The sequence below is a fragment of the Thyridium curvatum genome (assembly GCF_004353045.1).
Source record: "Thyridium curvatum strain D216 chromosome Unknown NODE_27_length_422201_cov_78.887067, whole genome shotgun sequence".
Classification (NCBI taxonomy): Eukaryota; Fungi; Ascomycota; class Sordariomycetes; order Thyridiales; family Thyridiaceae; genus Thyridium; species Thyridium curvatum.
Window position 1 is genome coordinate 293,757 of NW_022156782.1, and position 16,502 is coordinate 310,258.

General features: G+C 53.5%; 5 protein-coding genes across 5 annotated transcripts; 3 read left to right on the plus strand and 2 right to left on the minus strand.

Moving 5' to 3' along the window:
- Window positions 1-1,994: 1,994 nt before the first annotated feature.
- Window positions 1,995-3,673, plus strand: E0L32_005313 (uncharacterized protein; the record flags this gene model as incomplete). The annotated part of the gene is made up of 5 exons (XM_031139821.1): window positions 1,995-2,075; window positions 2,143-2,172; window positions 2,250-2,558; window positions 2,626-3,339; window positions 3,407-3,673. 5 exons carry the CDS (start codon window positions 1,995-1,997, stop codon window positions 3,671-3,673), a joined length of 1,401 nt encoding a protein of 466 aa, XP_030996332.1.
- Window positions 3,674-4,370: 697 nt separating this feature from the next.
- E0L32_005314 (uncharacterized protein) lies at window positions 4,371-8,759 on the plus strand (the record flags this gene model as incomplete). Its single annotated transcript, XM_031139822.1, has 4 exons — window positions 4,371-4,782; window positions 4,838-6,699; window positions 6,754-7,696; window positions 7,744-8,759. The coding sequence occupies 4 exons, from the start codon at window positions 4,371-4,373 to the stop codon at window positions 8,757-8,759; spliced, it is 4,233 nt and encodes a 1,410-aa protein (XP_030996333.1).
- Window positions 8,760-10,605: 1,846 nt separating this feature from the next.
- E0L32_005315 (uncharacterized protein) lies at window positions 10,606-11,002 on the minus strand (the record flags this gene model as incomplete). Its single annotated transcript, XM_031139823.1, has 2 exons — window positions 10,606-10,782; window positions 10,862-11,002. 2 exons carry the CDS (start codon window positions 11,000-11,002, stop codon window positions 10,606-10,608), a joined length of 318 nt encoding a protein of 105 aa, XP_030996334.1.
- Window positions 11,003-12,431: 1,429 nt separating this feature from the next.
- Window positions 12,432-13,521, plus strand: E0L32_005316 (uncharacterized protein; the record flags this gene model as incomplete). The annotated part of the gene is made up of 3 exons (XM_031139824.1): window positions 12,432-12,506; window positions 12,557-12,619; window positions 12,700-13,521. The coding sequence occupies 3 exons, from the start codon at window positions 12,432-12,434 to the stop codon at window positions 13,519-13,521; spliced, it is 960 nt and encodes a 319-aa protein (XP_030996335.1).
- A 303-nt stretch (window positions 13,522-13,824) lies between these two features.
- On the minus strand, window positions 13,825-15,966 carry E0L32_005317 (uncharacterized protein; the record flags this gene model as incomplete). Its single annotated transcript, XM_031139826.1, has 4 exons — window positions 13,825-14,256; window positions 14,318-14,814; window positions 14,874-15,423; window positions 15,517-15,966. 4 exons carry the CDS (start codon window positions 15,964-15,966, stop codon window positions 13,825-13,827), a joined length of 1,929 nt encoding a protein of 642 aa, XP_030996336.1.
- Window positions 15,967-16,502: the final 536 nt, after the last annotated feature.

A 16,502-nucleotide genomic window follows, 5' to 3' on the forward strand; every position in this document is an offset into this window, starting at 1 on the left:
GTCATCGTGCGGTCCAATAACAGCGACGATACGTGGAAAAGAAGTTGGTAGTTGGAACATGAAAACTGCCCCCTTCATTCGGTGCAGCAGTGCAAGTGGGACAAGTTGTCGCATGAATAGCCAGGAGTAGGGCGATGTATCGTCGCTTGCAAGTGAGGCTGGGTCTGGTTATCCACAGAGCGTTCTCTTCCAAGGCAGGAAGCCTGATCGTGGAGCTTGAGGTTGCGCCGAAGCATCAGCAGTTGTTACCGAGCACTTGCAAGGCATTGTCGCCTTCTAAGCTTGCTGATGCTTCGTCTTGAGGCGGTGAGACAGAGCATGACTTTGACGGCTTTGCCTAGCTTCCCTCGCATGACTTGGATACTAATGCGGCTTAATGGAAAGCTTGAATCCAACAAACTCTGCCGATGTCAACAGCACGAGACTCGGTGGTAAACGATGCAAGGTCTAATAAGCATTGCTCTCCCGATGCGAACTCCAGTCCCCCCCGCTGTCCAAGCTCTCATCCCACACAGATCACAATGCTGCATGTGCAGTGGTCAAGACGGCTCCCCCTCAAATGAAGCGCCGCCATCCCTTCTCAAGAGGCGCCTTAGTTGTGCATTTGAAGTCGTGTGACTGGTTTCGAGTGCGCCTACCAGAGACAGCACAGCTCCAGCTGGAGCTAGCGCTGGCGCGGGGAAGGACAGCAGGACAACGGAATGTCATGCGTCACTGACAAACAGCCCTCCCGGAGTGATGGTTGCAACCCTCCTGGTGCTGCATGGCCATGTGCCAGCCTGGATCGGGGTCAGCTTATCAGATTATAGTTGAGATGTTATTTCCTGTTGACAGATTCTTTGCATATTGTCGAGAGTGGTGTGTCATGATGCTGCCCAGACTTCTATTTTGCTTTTTGCTGGGTGGAGTTAAGTAATATTAATTAGTGCCAATCCAATCAGTGTCAACCAAGTCCAGGATCTTCGCACACAAGCTGGCATGTTTCTCGAAATAGAGAGGTATGAGCAAAGACTGGAGAAAAAAAAGATCGGGATGATCTACAAGCAGGATCAGGATCAGTCCTCGCCATACTCAACCTCAGCAGAGCCACCTGCGGTTAAGAACTTCGTAAATTCGTGAAGACAGGAAGACAAAAACCTGGAGCTCGACCAGCGGAAGAAGGGACCACTGTCTCGATACACAAGTGGTTGAACAGCCCTGCGTTAATTGGCTAGCCCGTAGCTTGGCTGACCGCTTCTTCACCTCGATTTGTGTGGTGTGTGGTGCCTGACTTGCTTCAGCTACGAATGACTGATCGACCTGCAGGGCGAATAGAAGCCCTGAAAAGGCCCTAAGCGTTTTCGCCCAGCACCACCGACCCGCCTGTGGATGCTGAACCCCAGCTTTTTTCGGCAAAGCTAGGCCGCTAACAGGAATTGTTTGGGTGCCGTCACCGCACAACTTCCACCCACCAGGCGAAACCTTGCACTAGCAACGCGCCGCTCACAATTCGTGGTCACACTACCCCCAGCCCAACCTGGACGGGCATGTGAGACAAGACGCTTTGAAATTGTTCAGAGAGGATCGAGCAAAGTAGATACATCATCGACACGACTCACCTACGGCCCAAGCCTCCCGTCTGTTCGCCGCTCCTTTGGCATGTTTCCTCGATAAGCCTCGACCTCGAAGCCGTGCATATAGCCATTTGTTAGCATTTTACTTGCATTTCAGAGCGCAGCGCAACCCGACGAGTCGCGACTTCTCGACGTTTCAGGGGCCAAGCATCGCATTGGCGCACACCACATCTTCAATTTCGAGAGACGCCACAATCCGCTTTCGGCGCGTCAAGAACCTTCCTCTCGGGAAGCTTGGCCTTTCCTTTGTGTCCAGCTTCCCCTCAACGGTATCTGCCCTTGCTGCAACAGACTTGCTGCTCTCAATTGAGCCATCCGCCCGACTCTCCCCCGCCTGCAACATCGCCAGGTGCTTGGAGAACGTCATCGACTTCGCTCAAGATGGCAAAACACGAGTTCTCCCAGCCCGCAGGCGGGCCTACAATGTTTGGAGTACCTATGAAGAAGATCTCGTTGGTCACGGTATGCCTCTATATGTCACCCGCACTCTCCATCCATCGCGCTCTGCTAACAATCTGTCGCGCCGCAGCTGACCTTCCAAAACTCGGCCCTCATCCTGGTATGCCTTTCACGCGAACCTGCCCCGACAAGACTTGCGATACGCCTCCGATGATCACTTACTAACCATGAGGGCAGATTCTGCACTACTCGCGGATGATGACGCCTGATGGCGACCACAGGTACTTCGCGTCGACAGCCGTCTTCCTCAACGAAGTCATCAAGCTCGCTATCTCCTTGACCTTCGCGATATACGAGGTATCGCGGACCCTCGCGCCCCAGACGCCAGTGTCGGTCATATTCGAGCAGATCTACAACTCGGTATTCTCGGGCGATGGGTGGAAACTCACGATCCCAGCCGCGCTCTACACCTTCCAGAACACGCTGCAGTACGTGGCTCTGAGCAACCTGGATCCGGTCCATTACCAGATTCTCTACCAACTGAAGGTGAGCCGGCGCCTGGCTGTCAAAGCGACGTGGACCTCCTGAGCTCGGTTAACCAATAATCTTCCAGATTCTCACCACGGCTTTCTTCAGTGTGACCATGCTCGGCAGATCGCTGGGCCCCAAGCGCTGGTTTTCCTTGGTCATCCTGACCATGGGCGTCTCGATCGTGTCCCTACCGACATCCACCTCCCAAGACGCATCCCTCCTGATTCACGACTTCAGCGACCACTTCTTTCCCCGATCGCTACACGAGCTGGGACAGTTGGCTGGTGGCGTGACCGAGGTGGCCCGGGAATTGACCAAGAGGGCTGCGACTAGTGCAGTCGAGGGCTTAACCAAGCGTTCGGCAACTTACCAGGGAATCAAGGAGGACCTGGACATGGCTCCCGTCATGAACTACTCGGCTGGTGTCACTGCCGTCCTGATCGCGGCTCTCGTCTCGGGGCTTGCCGGAGTCTACTTCGAGAAGGTGGTCAAGGATTCTCCTACGCCCGTGTCCGTGTGGACCCGCAACATCCAGTTGTCGTTCTATTCGTTGTTCCCTTCCCTCTTCTTCGGTGTCTTCATGACCGACGGCGAGGAGATTGCCAAGCACGGCTTCTTCGACGGTTACAACTGGGTGGTCTGGGCGACGATCCTGTGCCAGTCTGTCGGTGGCGTCCTAACCTCTCTCTGCATCAACTACGCCGACAACATCGCCAAGAACTTTGCTACCAGCATCAGCATCGTTTTGAGCTTCCTGTTCAGTGTCTTGTTCTTTAACTTTAGTGTCTCTTTGGCAGTGAGTGATATCTGTCCGGTACAGATTGTATCTTTATCTATCCTAACTAATTTGTTCTCTTTTCTAGTTTCTGGTTGGTACCCTGATGGTGATTGGGGCGACGTACCTCTACAGCGGTCCTGAGAGAAAACGCGGCCGGCCACCTCCCATCAACATCGTCAACTACGAAAGAACTACCATCGACTCGACGCCGAGGACCCTCGATGAGACCAAGCTTGCGACAGACCCGCTGGACTCGGTCAAGGCGATAGGACTCTCCACTTCTCGCCCCTCTTCGCCGATGCGGCACCACCACCGCGTTCCTTCCGCTAGGACGAAGAACCGGGATGAATAGGGTGCTGAGCAGGCGGCGGCGGATAGATTTGCGGCGGTAGACTTATACATATAGTAAAATGAGATACCCAGGCCGGGTTGACCCCGTTTGTGTGTGGTCCCCGATCGGTCGGTTGGTGGTGGTAAGGACTGGGAAAATGGGACGGCACGAGAGGCATGTCAAGACTTGATGACGGCGTTCTCAGAAACAATGAATTCGACTTATTAGTGCGCCTTGTGCCGAGATGATGGGACTTTGAGATAACTGGCCCGTGGCAGAGTTAATCCTTTCTTTCAGGAGTTCGGAATTAGGCCAGCAGCAGGATGGGCATCTAGATAGATTCCGGGTGCCAATAAATTCATGGTGACTTCGTGACTCTCGAATGACAGCTACGACTTCACATGTACCCACACACTTTTTGTTACGCCTATATTTGATACATCAAAGGTTCAATGTTATGCGAGCGAGAGAAGGGCGGGATGCTCCCTCTCCGCTGTGTTGCTCTCCATGCAGTGTGGGAAGGTATGGGTGCGGTGTACGAGGAAGGCGCGAGTCTCAGCCCACGATGGGGTGCCTGATATCGGCTTCCTTTTCTGATCGCCCACAGCTTGTTGCCTATCCATCTCACGAATGACCAAAGCATCCTTTGGCAAATTCTGCTCGTTTGATCTTGCCATCGACTTGATCTCGTCCGTGATTGACGTCCACAGCCGGCATCATGGCGCAGGATCGACAGTCAGGTCCCTTGCAGGACCGTCTCGATCGGTTGCAGTTCAGGGCAGGACAAGACCGCCACATTCAACGCATGGTGGAACACTTCTCTCAAGAGATCCCACCTTCTGAACTAGCCATGTTCGCCAGAATCCCGGGCCGGACTTCGACCTTGCCCACTCCGCCCTCGTCCGTGTCATTGTCAAAGAACAGACAAGTGTCCCAGCAAACCCTGCCCGTTGCCAAATCACCTCCAGAGGGTATCATTGTCAGAGGCTATCGCTATCCTGACTTGCCACACTCGACACTACCACACTTCCAGGAAGTTGATGATGCTGTCCCTCGTCTTGATCCACCGCGGAGGACTTTGTCATCCGCGATTTCGCAAATCCCAAACAATACGCCAGTCGGGGCTAGAGGTACGGAGCCTCACAGGACCGAAGGAAGTTCAGAGCGTCATTGACCAGTTAACAGAGCCACAGGGGTACAGTTCGCCCATTGCCGTGGCAGGATCAAGTTCGACAGCGTCACTCGATCGATCTAGCCCCTTGGTGAGATCCAGAACACACCAGGATCCCGAACTACATCGACCGGAGCCCATTCAGGGGCCTCGCCAGTCACCCTTCTTCTCCTCCTCGCCCAAAGGAAACCCGGAAGTTGGTCATCGACATCAACTGCTACCCGCCACCGATCTCTTAGATGCCACGCCAGTTGCTCACGGCATCCGACTGGTCAACCCCAAGCAGGCTCTCTCGGACAAATGCCGGCAACTTTTCCCTTACCCGCTGCTCAACGCTGTTCAGTCAAAATGCTTTCCTTCGATCTATGAATCCAACGACAACATGGTAGTCTCCGCGCCGACTGGAAGCGGCAAGACGGTGATTCTCGAGTTGGCGATTTGCAGACTCGTGAGCAGCAGTGACAACCACAATTACAAGATCGTCTATCAAGCTCCTACCAAAGCTTTATGCTCCGAGCGAGCAAAAGACTGGGAGAAGAAATTTAATCACATGGGTCTTCAGGTGGCTGAACTCACGGGCGATACATCGCAAGCCGAAATGCGACGCGTTGGTAGTGCCTCGATCATCATCACTACCCCTGAGAAGTGGGACTCTATCACGAGAAAGTGGCAAGACTACAAGAAGCTCCTAGAGCTGGTCAAGCTCTTCCTCATCGATGAAGTCCACATTCTGAAAGATATCCGTGGCTCTACTTTGGAGGCCATCGTGTCTCGCATGAAGACCATCGGCACGAGCGTTCGTTTCGTGGCCCTGAGCGCTACTGTCCCCAACTCAGAGGACATCGCCAGGTGGTTAGGCCGCGATCACCTTCACCCCGAGGAGCCGGCACGGCACGAAACCTTTGGCGAAGAGCTCCGCCCTGTCAAGCTTCAGAAGTTTGTGTACGCGTACAATTGTCCAGGCAACGAACACAGCTTTGACAAATTCCTCGATGCCAAGCTTCCGAGCCTGTTGACGCAGCATTCGCAAGGCAAGCCAACATTGGTCTTTTGTTACACACGCAAATCTTGCGAGGGAACTGCTCGGATGCTTGGAGAGCTTTGGGCTCTCGCAAAGCCCCAAGACAAGGCGTGGCCGGCTCCATCGAAACGCATTCCCGTCGTCAGCCAGGCATTGCAGGAAATTGTTTGCCACGGTGTCGCTTTCCATCATGCCGGCTTGGACCTTCAAGATCGGCTTTCCATTGAACAGAACTTCATTGACGGTAAACTCACTGTGGTGTGCTGCACTTCAACTCTCGCTGTGGGTGTCAATTTGCCTTGCCACACAGTAGTCCTCAAGGGTACTTCAATATATCAGGACAACAGCTTGACTGAGCTCTCGGACCTTGAGGTCATGCAGATGCTGGGACGTGCAGGGCGACCGCAGTATGATACCAGTGCGATTGGAGTCATTCTCACCACGACTCAAAACAAGACGCGGTACGAGCTCATGGCGTCAGGCCAACAAATTCTGGAGAGCACTTTGCATCTCAATCTCATCGAGCACCTGAATTCCGAAATCGTCCTCCGCACTATTAATGACCTGGAATCGGCCAAAAAGTGGCTGGCGGGAACGTTCCTCAGTGTCCGACTCAGGAAGAACCCAGCACATTATCGCCTAACCAACCCTTCCACGCGATCCCAGCCTATCGAAGACACCTTGAGCGAGATATGTGAGAGAGATATTGACCTTTTGCAGGATGCAGAGCTTGTGACGAAGGGCACACACTTCAGGAGCACTGACTATGGCCGTGCCATGTCAACTTACATGGTCAAGTTTGAGACAGTGAAGCTGCTTCTTGACATCCCTCGTGGCGTGCAGATGGAAGAGCTGGTAAGTAGCTCTGTTTCACCATTGGCCGCCTACTGATATCTAATTCTGGTACAGCTCAGTAATCTCTGTCAACTGCCCGAACTTCGCGATGTCCGCCTGAGGCCCACCGAGAGGGCCGCCTTTCGCGAGTTGAACCGATCGCCCTTCATCCTGTATCCGCTCAGGGAGAATGTCGTGCAGAACTGGCACAAGGTGTCTCTGTTAGTTCAGATGAATCTTGGCGGCGTCGAAATGCCCAACGAGAAAGAAAGTGGAGGGCTGAGACGACAGCTTGCGATGGATAAGCGAATGGCATTTGAGGCGCTACAGCGTCTAGTTCGTTGTTTGGTCGAGTTCAAAGCCGCCGACCTAGATGCAATCGGTGTGAATACGGGCCTGAAACTGGCGAGAGCACTTGCAGCTTGCTCGTGGGACGATCGACCGACGACATTGTTGCAAATTTCTGGTATCGGACCAGTAGGCATGAGGAAGCTGGTCAGCCACGATGTGAGGACCGTTCAGCAACTAGCGGAACTCGACTACATGGAGATCGAGCGACTTTTCAGCCGGAACCCACCCTTCGGAAAGACAATGCAAGAAATGCTGGAGAACTTTCCCCGCCTGACTTTGGATGTGGCAGTCGAGCAGAGTCGACCTCACCGCACCAAGGCAAAGTGCACCACAGTCAAAGTCAAAGCCATTCTTGGAATGGCAAATCAGAAACGATTAGGTGATTGGCAGTCACGACTTCAGGGATTGACATTCACGGCTGAGACTGGAGATGGGACCTTGGCCTACTTGTGGCGTGGATCGTTGAACAGGTCGTTCAAAGATGCGGGCAAGAGAATACAATTTGGAGCGGATCTAGAAGGCTCCAACGAGCTCATTTGTCACTTCTCCTGCGAAGAAATTGTTGGGACCCTCGTGTCAAAGAGGCTCAAAATTGATGGTCCAGCACCGCGAGCGATAGCTGGATCTCCCTCTGAGGATCTTGTTGACGAGACGATACAGTTCCCAGGTACGGCATGCCTCTGTCGCACGCTGGCAATGCTGACTGTTGCTTAGATATTGACGAACTGCTTGGGAAGGAGCCTCTGGAGAGGCCTCCAGCTTCGAAACCGGTACAAGAATCAGAGGATGAATTCGATGATGAGCCAGTGAAGCTGCCCAACGGAAAGTGGCAATGCAACCACGCCTGCAGTGGCTCAGTGACGACGAGATCTGGGAAGCCGTGTTCTCACAAATGCTGCCGGGAAGGACTAGATAAGCCTCGCAAGCGCAAAAAGACTTCCGGCGGATCCAAGTCTCACGAGGATATCGATGCCGTGGCCCGAGATGTTCTCCGCCCTTCGCAGCTATCCCATCCCGCCATTCAAGGAAGTGTTCACGAACAGAAACGACGTCGGCTGTATCTGTCAGACGATGAAATATCCACCTCGACAACATCGTCAAAGGTACCCAAGGTCAGGGCGAAGCCAAGAACAAACTCTAACGACCGCATGGTGGAGTGCATTGATCTGTCAAACATTGACGAAGATGAGGTGGCATGCTTCGCAAATGCAAAAGGTGCACCAGAGGTTACCACTGACGAGTCACTCCCTCCAGTCGGAGGCCAAAGTCTGGGAAAGTCTTCGGGAACTGCAAACCTTAGCAGTGACCTCTTCGTTAGCGACGTCTTCGAGGAAGTCGAGTTTGACGAGTTTCTAAATCTGCCTAGCCAGTCATCGGCAGGTGACGAGCAGCAGCCCACAGCGGCAGAGACTGATGAATCGGTACACTGTGATGCCATTGCTGATCCCATCCAGGACGATAGTCTTGAATACACACCGGCCGAGCCTCTGCATGATTCAGGCAATCCACGTCTTCTCAACATGGAACAAAGTACCATGGATGAGAAGGGGGCTCACCACATCATTCCGGGCGGGGAGCAATTCCCTCTGCAAAAGGCCGGGCTCTCTAACAGGATTCAGGGCGAGGGCGGGAGATGCTCTACGAGAGGACAAGTCAAGGAACCAGCCTGGGTACAAAACTTTGACCCAGAACTCATAAACTTCTTCCGGGGCCATGTCAACTTCATTTGAGGGATTAGGTGCACTGTCCTTGCCTCCATCCTTTGCTATCCTGGCCGAGACGGCATCTAGTATTGCAAGAACTGTCGCATTGCTTTCTTGACAAGTAGAGGGTGGGTGAAGCTCACCTCAAGGAGAGGACGGAATATTTGCTCGGATCTATGCAAGGTCTGGAACTGGGAAACGATGAGAGCATGTCGAGGTGGTACTTTAGGTTCGCGATATGTCCGTGGGTCCTGGACTTTCAATATTATTCACCCAATCAACTTTCTTCTCGGAGATAAGGAGTAAGCATCGTGCATTAGTGGCGATTCAATCCCGCTTGTTATGATTCAGGCCGTTCTTCAGGAGGCTTGTCGACCCCGCTTCGAAGTGATGTCAAATCTTCATCCCCTTGCCTCCGTTTGGATCTCTTGAAACCGGGCTTGACGGTGTTTGTGTCAGCAATTCGCATTCTTCACAAAAGCACAAAACGAGAAAAGAAACACCGCGTGAAGAAATGGAGCCAGCCTCTGATCCTGACCCGTCCCGGCCCTGTCGAGGCGGGAGCTTTGAGAGCCTACCCCCGATACAGGTTCGGGAAGGTGGAGACGACTGGCCAGGGGTATCGGCGGCGGACCGTCGACGGCGGCAAAACCGTCTGAACCAACGAGCTTTCCGTGAGTTACAGTAACGTGACATATCCTTATCGGGACAGTTTGACTGAAAGAGATCCTCCAGGCAGGCGAAGGCGGGAGAGAGTCGCGGCTTCAGACCAGCTCGTCGTCAGCTCTACACGCGCCGAGTCCGGGACTACTGGGACTTCCATCCCTGATGGCTATGTAATTATGGTCAAGCCACGCGCTCGTGCCCTGGCACACGCCTTCACAGAGCTTGTCTACATGCAGTACTCGATGCAGAGCTACAGGTTGGCCTATCTCCCAGCGCTCATACGCCTCAACGCCATCAATGCCTTGACAAGCAATGCACGCGCGATCGGGGTCACACCGGACGGCCTGTGTCGCGACGACATTCTCTCGCCGTTCAACGCATCTGGGCCTGGCCTCTTCCTGCACGACCGGCCGTTCGAAGACAGGTGCCCTGTCAGCCTCCGGCCAACGGCTCTACAAAGAAGGTTTCCGCACCACCCCTGGACGGACCTGCTTCCTTCTGCGGGCCTGAGAGATAACGTCCTCAAGGGGCTGGAAAGCGGGGAAGTCGACGAGGATGATCTGTGCCTCGATCTCATGGAAATCTCGCAGGGCCACACGGAGGACGGCCCGTACCTGATAGTGTGGGGAGAGGCGTCTGATCCATACAACTGGGAGGCCAGCATCGGGTTCCTCAAAAAATGGGGGAGGCTTCTCCAAGGGTGTCCAGAGCTAGTGGTGTCGACGAATAGGTGGCGGTCTAAACGAGGGGAGAAAGAGCTTCATATTCGGGTATGACTGTACTCATTCAAAATCCAAAGCAATGGATGGTTGAAATATTCTTTACGTCCTTGGCTCTCTGTCCACTGCTAAATTCAAAAGACACGTACATCCTGAAAGTCCGCCTTCCTCCGCCTTTCTGTTCACGCAAGCCCAGCCCTTGCTGAGTATCACCTTCATTGGATTCTCTGCCTGGCCCACCACAGAAATGTCGCAGTAAGTCTCCACAAGGAGGCTTGGTCTATGATCATATGTGGGATCTCTCAACTCTTTAGTCCCTCATCTGTGCAGCCGATGACGACCCTTTGAACCTGTAGAGGACAAGCTGAAGGTGGACTTGAATATTGAGAATCGCGTATTATTGAGAATGGCAATGATTCCTCGCACGAAATGTACTGTCGTCTCTGACCCAAAGAAATGTGCCTTGCAGGCCGGCGGTCGTAACACCATCACTGCTGCAGAAGAGCGGTCCGCTGAGCCAGCGTGAGCACAAGAATGGAGTCCATGTCCTTGAGATATTTGTTCCTCCAGTAGTGCCTGCGGGCGGTGAGGAACTCGCGCTTCAGGCTGATGACCCGCTCGATGTCCCAGTCCATGACCTTGGCGAAGATTTCCGAAATCACAGGCTATTATTGATGTGTGTTGTTAGTCTTGGTCTATGCAAGTGCTAGGCATGAAATTCTTTGTTCATAGTTGTGACCTCACCTGCATGTACTCCGGGTTGTGGACATACATGGTCGCGAGAACGGCCGTGTGAGCGAAATCCGCCGGGATCTCTTCCTTTCTGAGCATCCGGATGAGGGCAGCCTCCTCTTTGTTGAGCTGTCCCAGTCCGCTGTCGGCCATTGTTCTTGCTGACTCTTTTCTGTTGGTATATGGGTAGTGTAAAGTGAGACCGACAAAAGTCAGGAAGTTGTTGTGGGATGGTGAAATTTCAAAGGCTTTGTAGGGGAGCAAAAATGCTGACAAGGAAGAAAGAGGGGAGTAGCGGCGAAGGCAACAACCGAAAGGCAAGCAAGCGCGACTAAACAAAGCACAGGGCAGTTGAAGACTGGCTTCGATGTTCAATGGTCGTGGTTCCACTTCGTCTGAAAGAGTAATCTGAGATCCAGATCAGCACAACTCGCAAAGGTTTGTCAAATACACAATACCAGTCAACCCTCCACCAGCAATTATTCAGCCCATTAGCAGACAACATGGGCAGGTAGACTGATCCCTTAGAATGACCCACACAAGACGTCTTTGAGTCACCACTTTGTCACGGCTGGCATGTACCAGCCAGCCGCACGCAAACAAGCTATGATTGGGTAACACTTGTGTGCCTTTGGCCACTGTCATAGCTTGTAAGTCTGTTGTAGACGGCAGCAGAGCGAGATGTAGGGTATCTCACCAAGGTACAGTTCCTTCAGGGCCTCATCGACTTGGCAAGAAGTGCCCCGGTCAAACATCGTGGAAATGCAGGCAAGCACCGGTCGCACCCGCGCCTGGATATTCAAGGTTCTGAATTTTGATGTATATAATACTTCTGCTGTCTATAGACAGGCTGATTGCCTGGGCAAGTGTGATACGCCCAGAGAAGTGTGCATGAGGGATGCCAGGATTGCTTCATCTGATTTTTTTGCACTGGACAAGAGAGCGAGGAATAGAAGAGTGTCATTATGTTGAATTCTTTTTTATACTTTTTTACACGTGGGACAAGACCTTGCATTTCATGGATGCTTGTTTCCACGGCAGTTGACATTCTTGACATTCAAGATTAGACGTGAAGAACTTGGAACCCTCCCGTATCTGCCAACCCAGAGGAGGTACTTATGTCTGGGGCCGACCACATGGCAACCTACCTATCTAGGTACACAAGAACAAATCATTTTACAGGGAAAACTGGAGATACCGCCAGCTGACCGCTCGGCGAATCCATGGGAAACTCCTCTTGCACCCCCAGTAGAATTAGCCGGATTAGACCCAGGGTCCAGGCCCACCCAGATTTGTGCGAGGTCAGCCTGTTCCCACCCCGAAAAGCAATCGAGTTCCCACGCTTCTTCACCCAGGTCTGGAACAGTGTAAAGTCGTGTACTAGCATATTCCGCACTGTCTCAACTTACATGTAAGTCAACACAATTGGTAGTCTTTCCTACAAAACTGCAAGAGTAAGAGTGCATCCAGACACCTTAGACACCCGAAAACATCTGAGAAGCCGAGTCTTTTGCTTCTCGACTACTGAAACACACTTGCTCCCATTGTCTAGCATTCCATTATTGTCCACAATCCTTCCGTCATGGCTAACACCGAACCAAAGTTCAAGGCAGAGATTCAGCAGGCAGGTTTTACCGTAACAAATGCTTGCCAACAAGTGTCTGATGTCTGCCACTCTAGATGATGTATGTTGCGGGTGAAACACAGGACCCTTCGAATGAGACAATCGCCCTTGTGGAAGATATCATCAGAAACCAGGTCATCCTGATGGTATGTCCAACTCCCAAACCCCAAACCCCAAACCCATCATCGAATGTTCTTGCCTATGATACATACTCCGATGCTCTTAGTTGACCACAGCCAACGAGCTCGCAATCCGTCGAGGGTCCCGCGTCTTCTCGAACAACGACCTCATCTTCCAGTTCCGCCACGACGCCGTCCGCGTCGCTCGCATTCAGACCTTTCTCCGCTGGAAGAGCGTCCGCAAGACCGTCAAGGACGACGACGACAAGGGCGCCAACCCGGAGCTCGTCGCAGACGAGGAAGTCGCCGACGAGGCCCTGAACCCCGCCGCCGTCGACGCCGCGTCCAAGAAGCTCAAGCAGCCCGCGGCGCTCCCGCCCTGGGACATCCGCTGCATGTATCCGGAGGACGCCCCGGGCGGCGGCGACGACGAGGACGAGGACGTCTTTCGAGACGCGGACGACGCCGCGCTCGAGCGCCTGCGGCGGGCGGACCAAAAGACGGAGAATATGACGCCCGAGGAGTACGCCACGTGGTCCGAGTACCGGCATGCGTCCTTCACCTACCGCAAGGTGAAGCGCTTCCGCGAGTGGGCCGGCCTGGGCGTCATCGCCGAGCACAAGCCCGTCGACGACTCGCTCGATATCCTCGGCTTCGTCACCTGCGAGATGGTCCAGAGGCTGACGGAGATCGCGCTGTCTATCCAGCAGCGGGAGCTGGCCTCCCGGTCTGTCGGGGGGGAGAGTGGGCCTGCTGCCCAGGGGGCCGAAGGCGGTGCCGGCTCGCTATTCACTCTGCCGCAGACGGCGAAGCCGGCGGTCGATGCTCGTCATATTCGCCAGGCTTTTCATGCCACGCAGATGGGGGCGCGCCGAAGCCATGTCAGGTTGAACAAGATGGCTCCGGGTGGGAGGCTGGAGCTCATCTGACAGGCTGCTATCTCACTTGGCGTCTGAAATGGAAGTGTAGTTCTACGGAGTCCTTGTGGCGGGAATTTGAGAGAGATACATTATGATGTTTCTGAAAAGGAAAATGAATGTCAGGAAGAATATGATATTAGATATCCTAAGCAATACTTTACAAATGAAGCTGGTCAGGGATTGGACTCAACAAAAGTGAGGCACCGGGCACGTGTGTTCATCACAATACTCCGAGAAAATGCTTTGCCGTGAGGGTTGTCTTGATGCAGCTACAACATGGAGTCGATTGCGGTATGACTGCAGGCAATGTAATTACACGGTCAAGCTGTAAGGAGCCACATTGGGGTCCAAAGCATTCCACACAAACGGCATACCCTGGCTGAGCCCGTCAGCATCAAAAGTGCGAGCCTGCACCTGCGCACTGAAGTCCCGCATAGCCTTCATAAAGACTGCGTTGGCCTCTTGCGTCTGCGGGTTCATCTGGCTCAGCATCTTCGGGTCGTTGAACATGTGGATGATGGTCCGGTTGGAGCCGGCGAGCAGAGGGCGCGCGAAAAGAGATGCCATGATGAGCTGCGTCACCACCTTGTCAAAAGTTGGCAGGAAATGGGCGGGGTTCGTGTCTGCGCTCTTGGCAGTTGGCGGAGCTGCGTAGAGCGAAGGAGTGCTAAAGGGCAATGTGCTCGAGATCTCGAGGAGTTGGTTGGTGTTGACGCTGTGGTGTGCGGAGGAACCTAGATGAGCCTGGACAGGGATGTCAGATTTAGCATATGGCTTTAAGGGATATTTGATGATTTGGACCTACGATATGCACGAGGATGTCGACAAGCGTCTTAGTAGTGGTGATCTCCGCGGGGAAGTCCATGCACTTGGCATCTCCATTGCACTGGGCAGCCCAGGCTTGGATCTCTGCATCACCAGCTACCTCGCTGTCTGAAGAGTAGTACGACTGGACGAAAGAGGTAAGGAAGACGCGGGTAGCATCGCTGATAACCTTGGCATCCTCGTAGAACGGAAAGTGCTTCAGGGAAGGCCCGTTGCAAGATACGCCGAGAAGACCACGCGATCGAAGGTCGGTCTTGAAGTAATTTGCTCGAAACCGGCCCGCACCCTTGTGCAGGTATCGGTCGGTGGTGAAATTCTGGGCGGACTGACCCGTGTATGCAAAGAGCTGGTCAACAGCGCCGCCCGGGGCGAAGAGAATGGTCTTAAGGACTGTCAGATGGGTTGTCTTTTCAAACAAGACAAAAGACACGCTGCCTACCTCTGCGAGAACCTGGATGGAGAAGAGCTCATATGTGACTAAAATGTTGACCATCAGCACACATTTCTTTGCAAAAGTGGTAGGTTGGGCGACATACGTCGGTCAAGGATCGCATAGACAGGATGCTCTCGGCTCAGCGAACGGATCGCCGCCATCCAGACAATCTGCACGACCTCGTGGGTGGCTGCCAGATGGTTCCATTGCGCGAACCAAAAGTCGTTGACGTTGTACATGATCTTAGCTAGAAGCCAGTCATTCGGGCTATCTGCAGGCGTGTAGATCAAGTTGGCGCCAGTGTTGGTTCGGATAGCCAGGGGGAGGAAGTCGCCCGAAGCGGCACTGATGTAGAAGTATGCATCGCAGGCTGCTGCGAAGCGGCCCGTCGACTTCAACTTCGCCTGGTCACGGTGGTCCGAGTAGAAGAGCCGACCCTCGTCGTGCAGCTGATTGAGACTCATACCAGAAATCGCCTTGGAGGTGCTGTCGTCAATTGTGAATGGGAGCTTTTCATCCTTGCGGAGCCTTCGAACCGAGTAAGGGCTGTTTGACAGACGCTGCATCGAGAAGAACAAGTCCTGAGTGTAGTTTGTCATGGCGCCAGCGTCGGGTCCTCGAGGCATCACGCCTGACCATTCACCATTGTAAATCTGGAGGTAGTCGTCCATCGTTTTCAACCCATTATACTAACTACTCGTCAATCATCTCCCTCACCGTTGGAGTGCTGGCGGGGATGTACAAACCTTGGCGATGTCTTTCTCAGCCTTCACGCCGTCCGTCGAGGTCAATGCAAGTTCGGGCGTGAGATCGACCATGATATCCGCAATGTCCTCCACGTTCTTGGCAACACCAAGCTCACCCGAGGGATAGGCAGGCCCACCTGCTACAGGGGCACCATACAAGAAGTTCTCACGCACGAGGTTGAGGCTGGCTTCCCTTACAGACGGATCCCGGGAGGTCTTAGGGAGCGTGTACGTCCCGTTCAAGGAGCTTAGTAGCTGCCCGAGAAGCTTGATACCATTTTCGGAGGCAGAAGGGACGTGGCTGGAGAAGCTGGCCAATAGGGCACTGAGAATGGTGTTGGTGATGGTCTCATTGTCGCGTTTGACTTTCTCTTGCGCCGGGAGAACTGCCGCAGAAACGTAAAGGCCCTGAGCAAGCAGCCCCAACAGCGACCCGCACTTCAGATACATATTGGCACGTGAGGTGAGCTTCAGGACTTTAGTCAGTAGGCCTCGAGAGGTGATCTGCTTTCTAGTGAGGTAACAAAGTCCCTTTTATGTTCTCCTTGAAGCTACCCCTGGAGCGGATCCTCGAGGCGAGGACCTTGTTGACTTATGAAAGACTCCTTGCCGATGTGGGACATTGCATAACCCACTGCCCCGCTGACCAAGATCCTTTGGAGGAAGGCAAGATGAATCAACGAGATCCCCGAATGGTGGAACCAGATTCTCAGCTCCTGTCCGTGTCAAGCCCGAACTGTAGCAGCTGACAGCTAGGTGCAGGATCGGTGCCGAAGACCGTAGCACAAATCAGACTCGATCACCAATGAGATCTTTGTAGAGTTTACTGGGGCGTTTTTATTGCGTGGCACAGATATGGCAGACGTTGCCTCTTGCGTGGATGGCTGACCGTCGTACCCAGATTGGTACTGTTATGGCTGCAGCTTTCCGGCCGAAACATCATCTTTGTTCAATATTGTCTAACTGCGTGACGAAGCCGCAAGTGC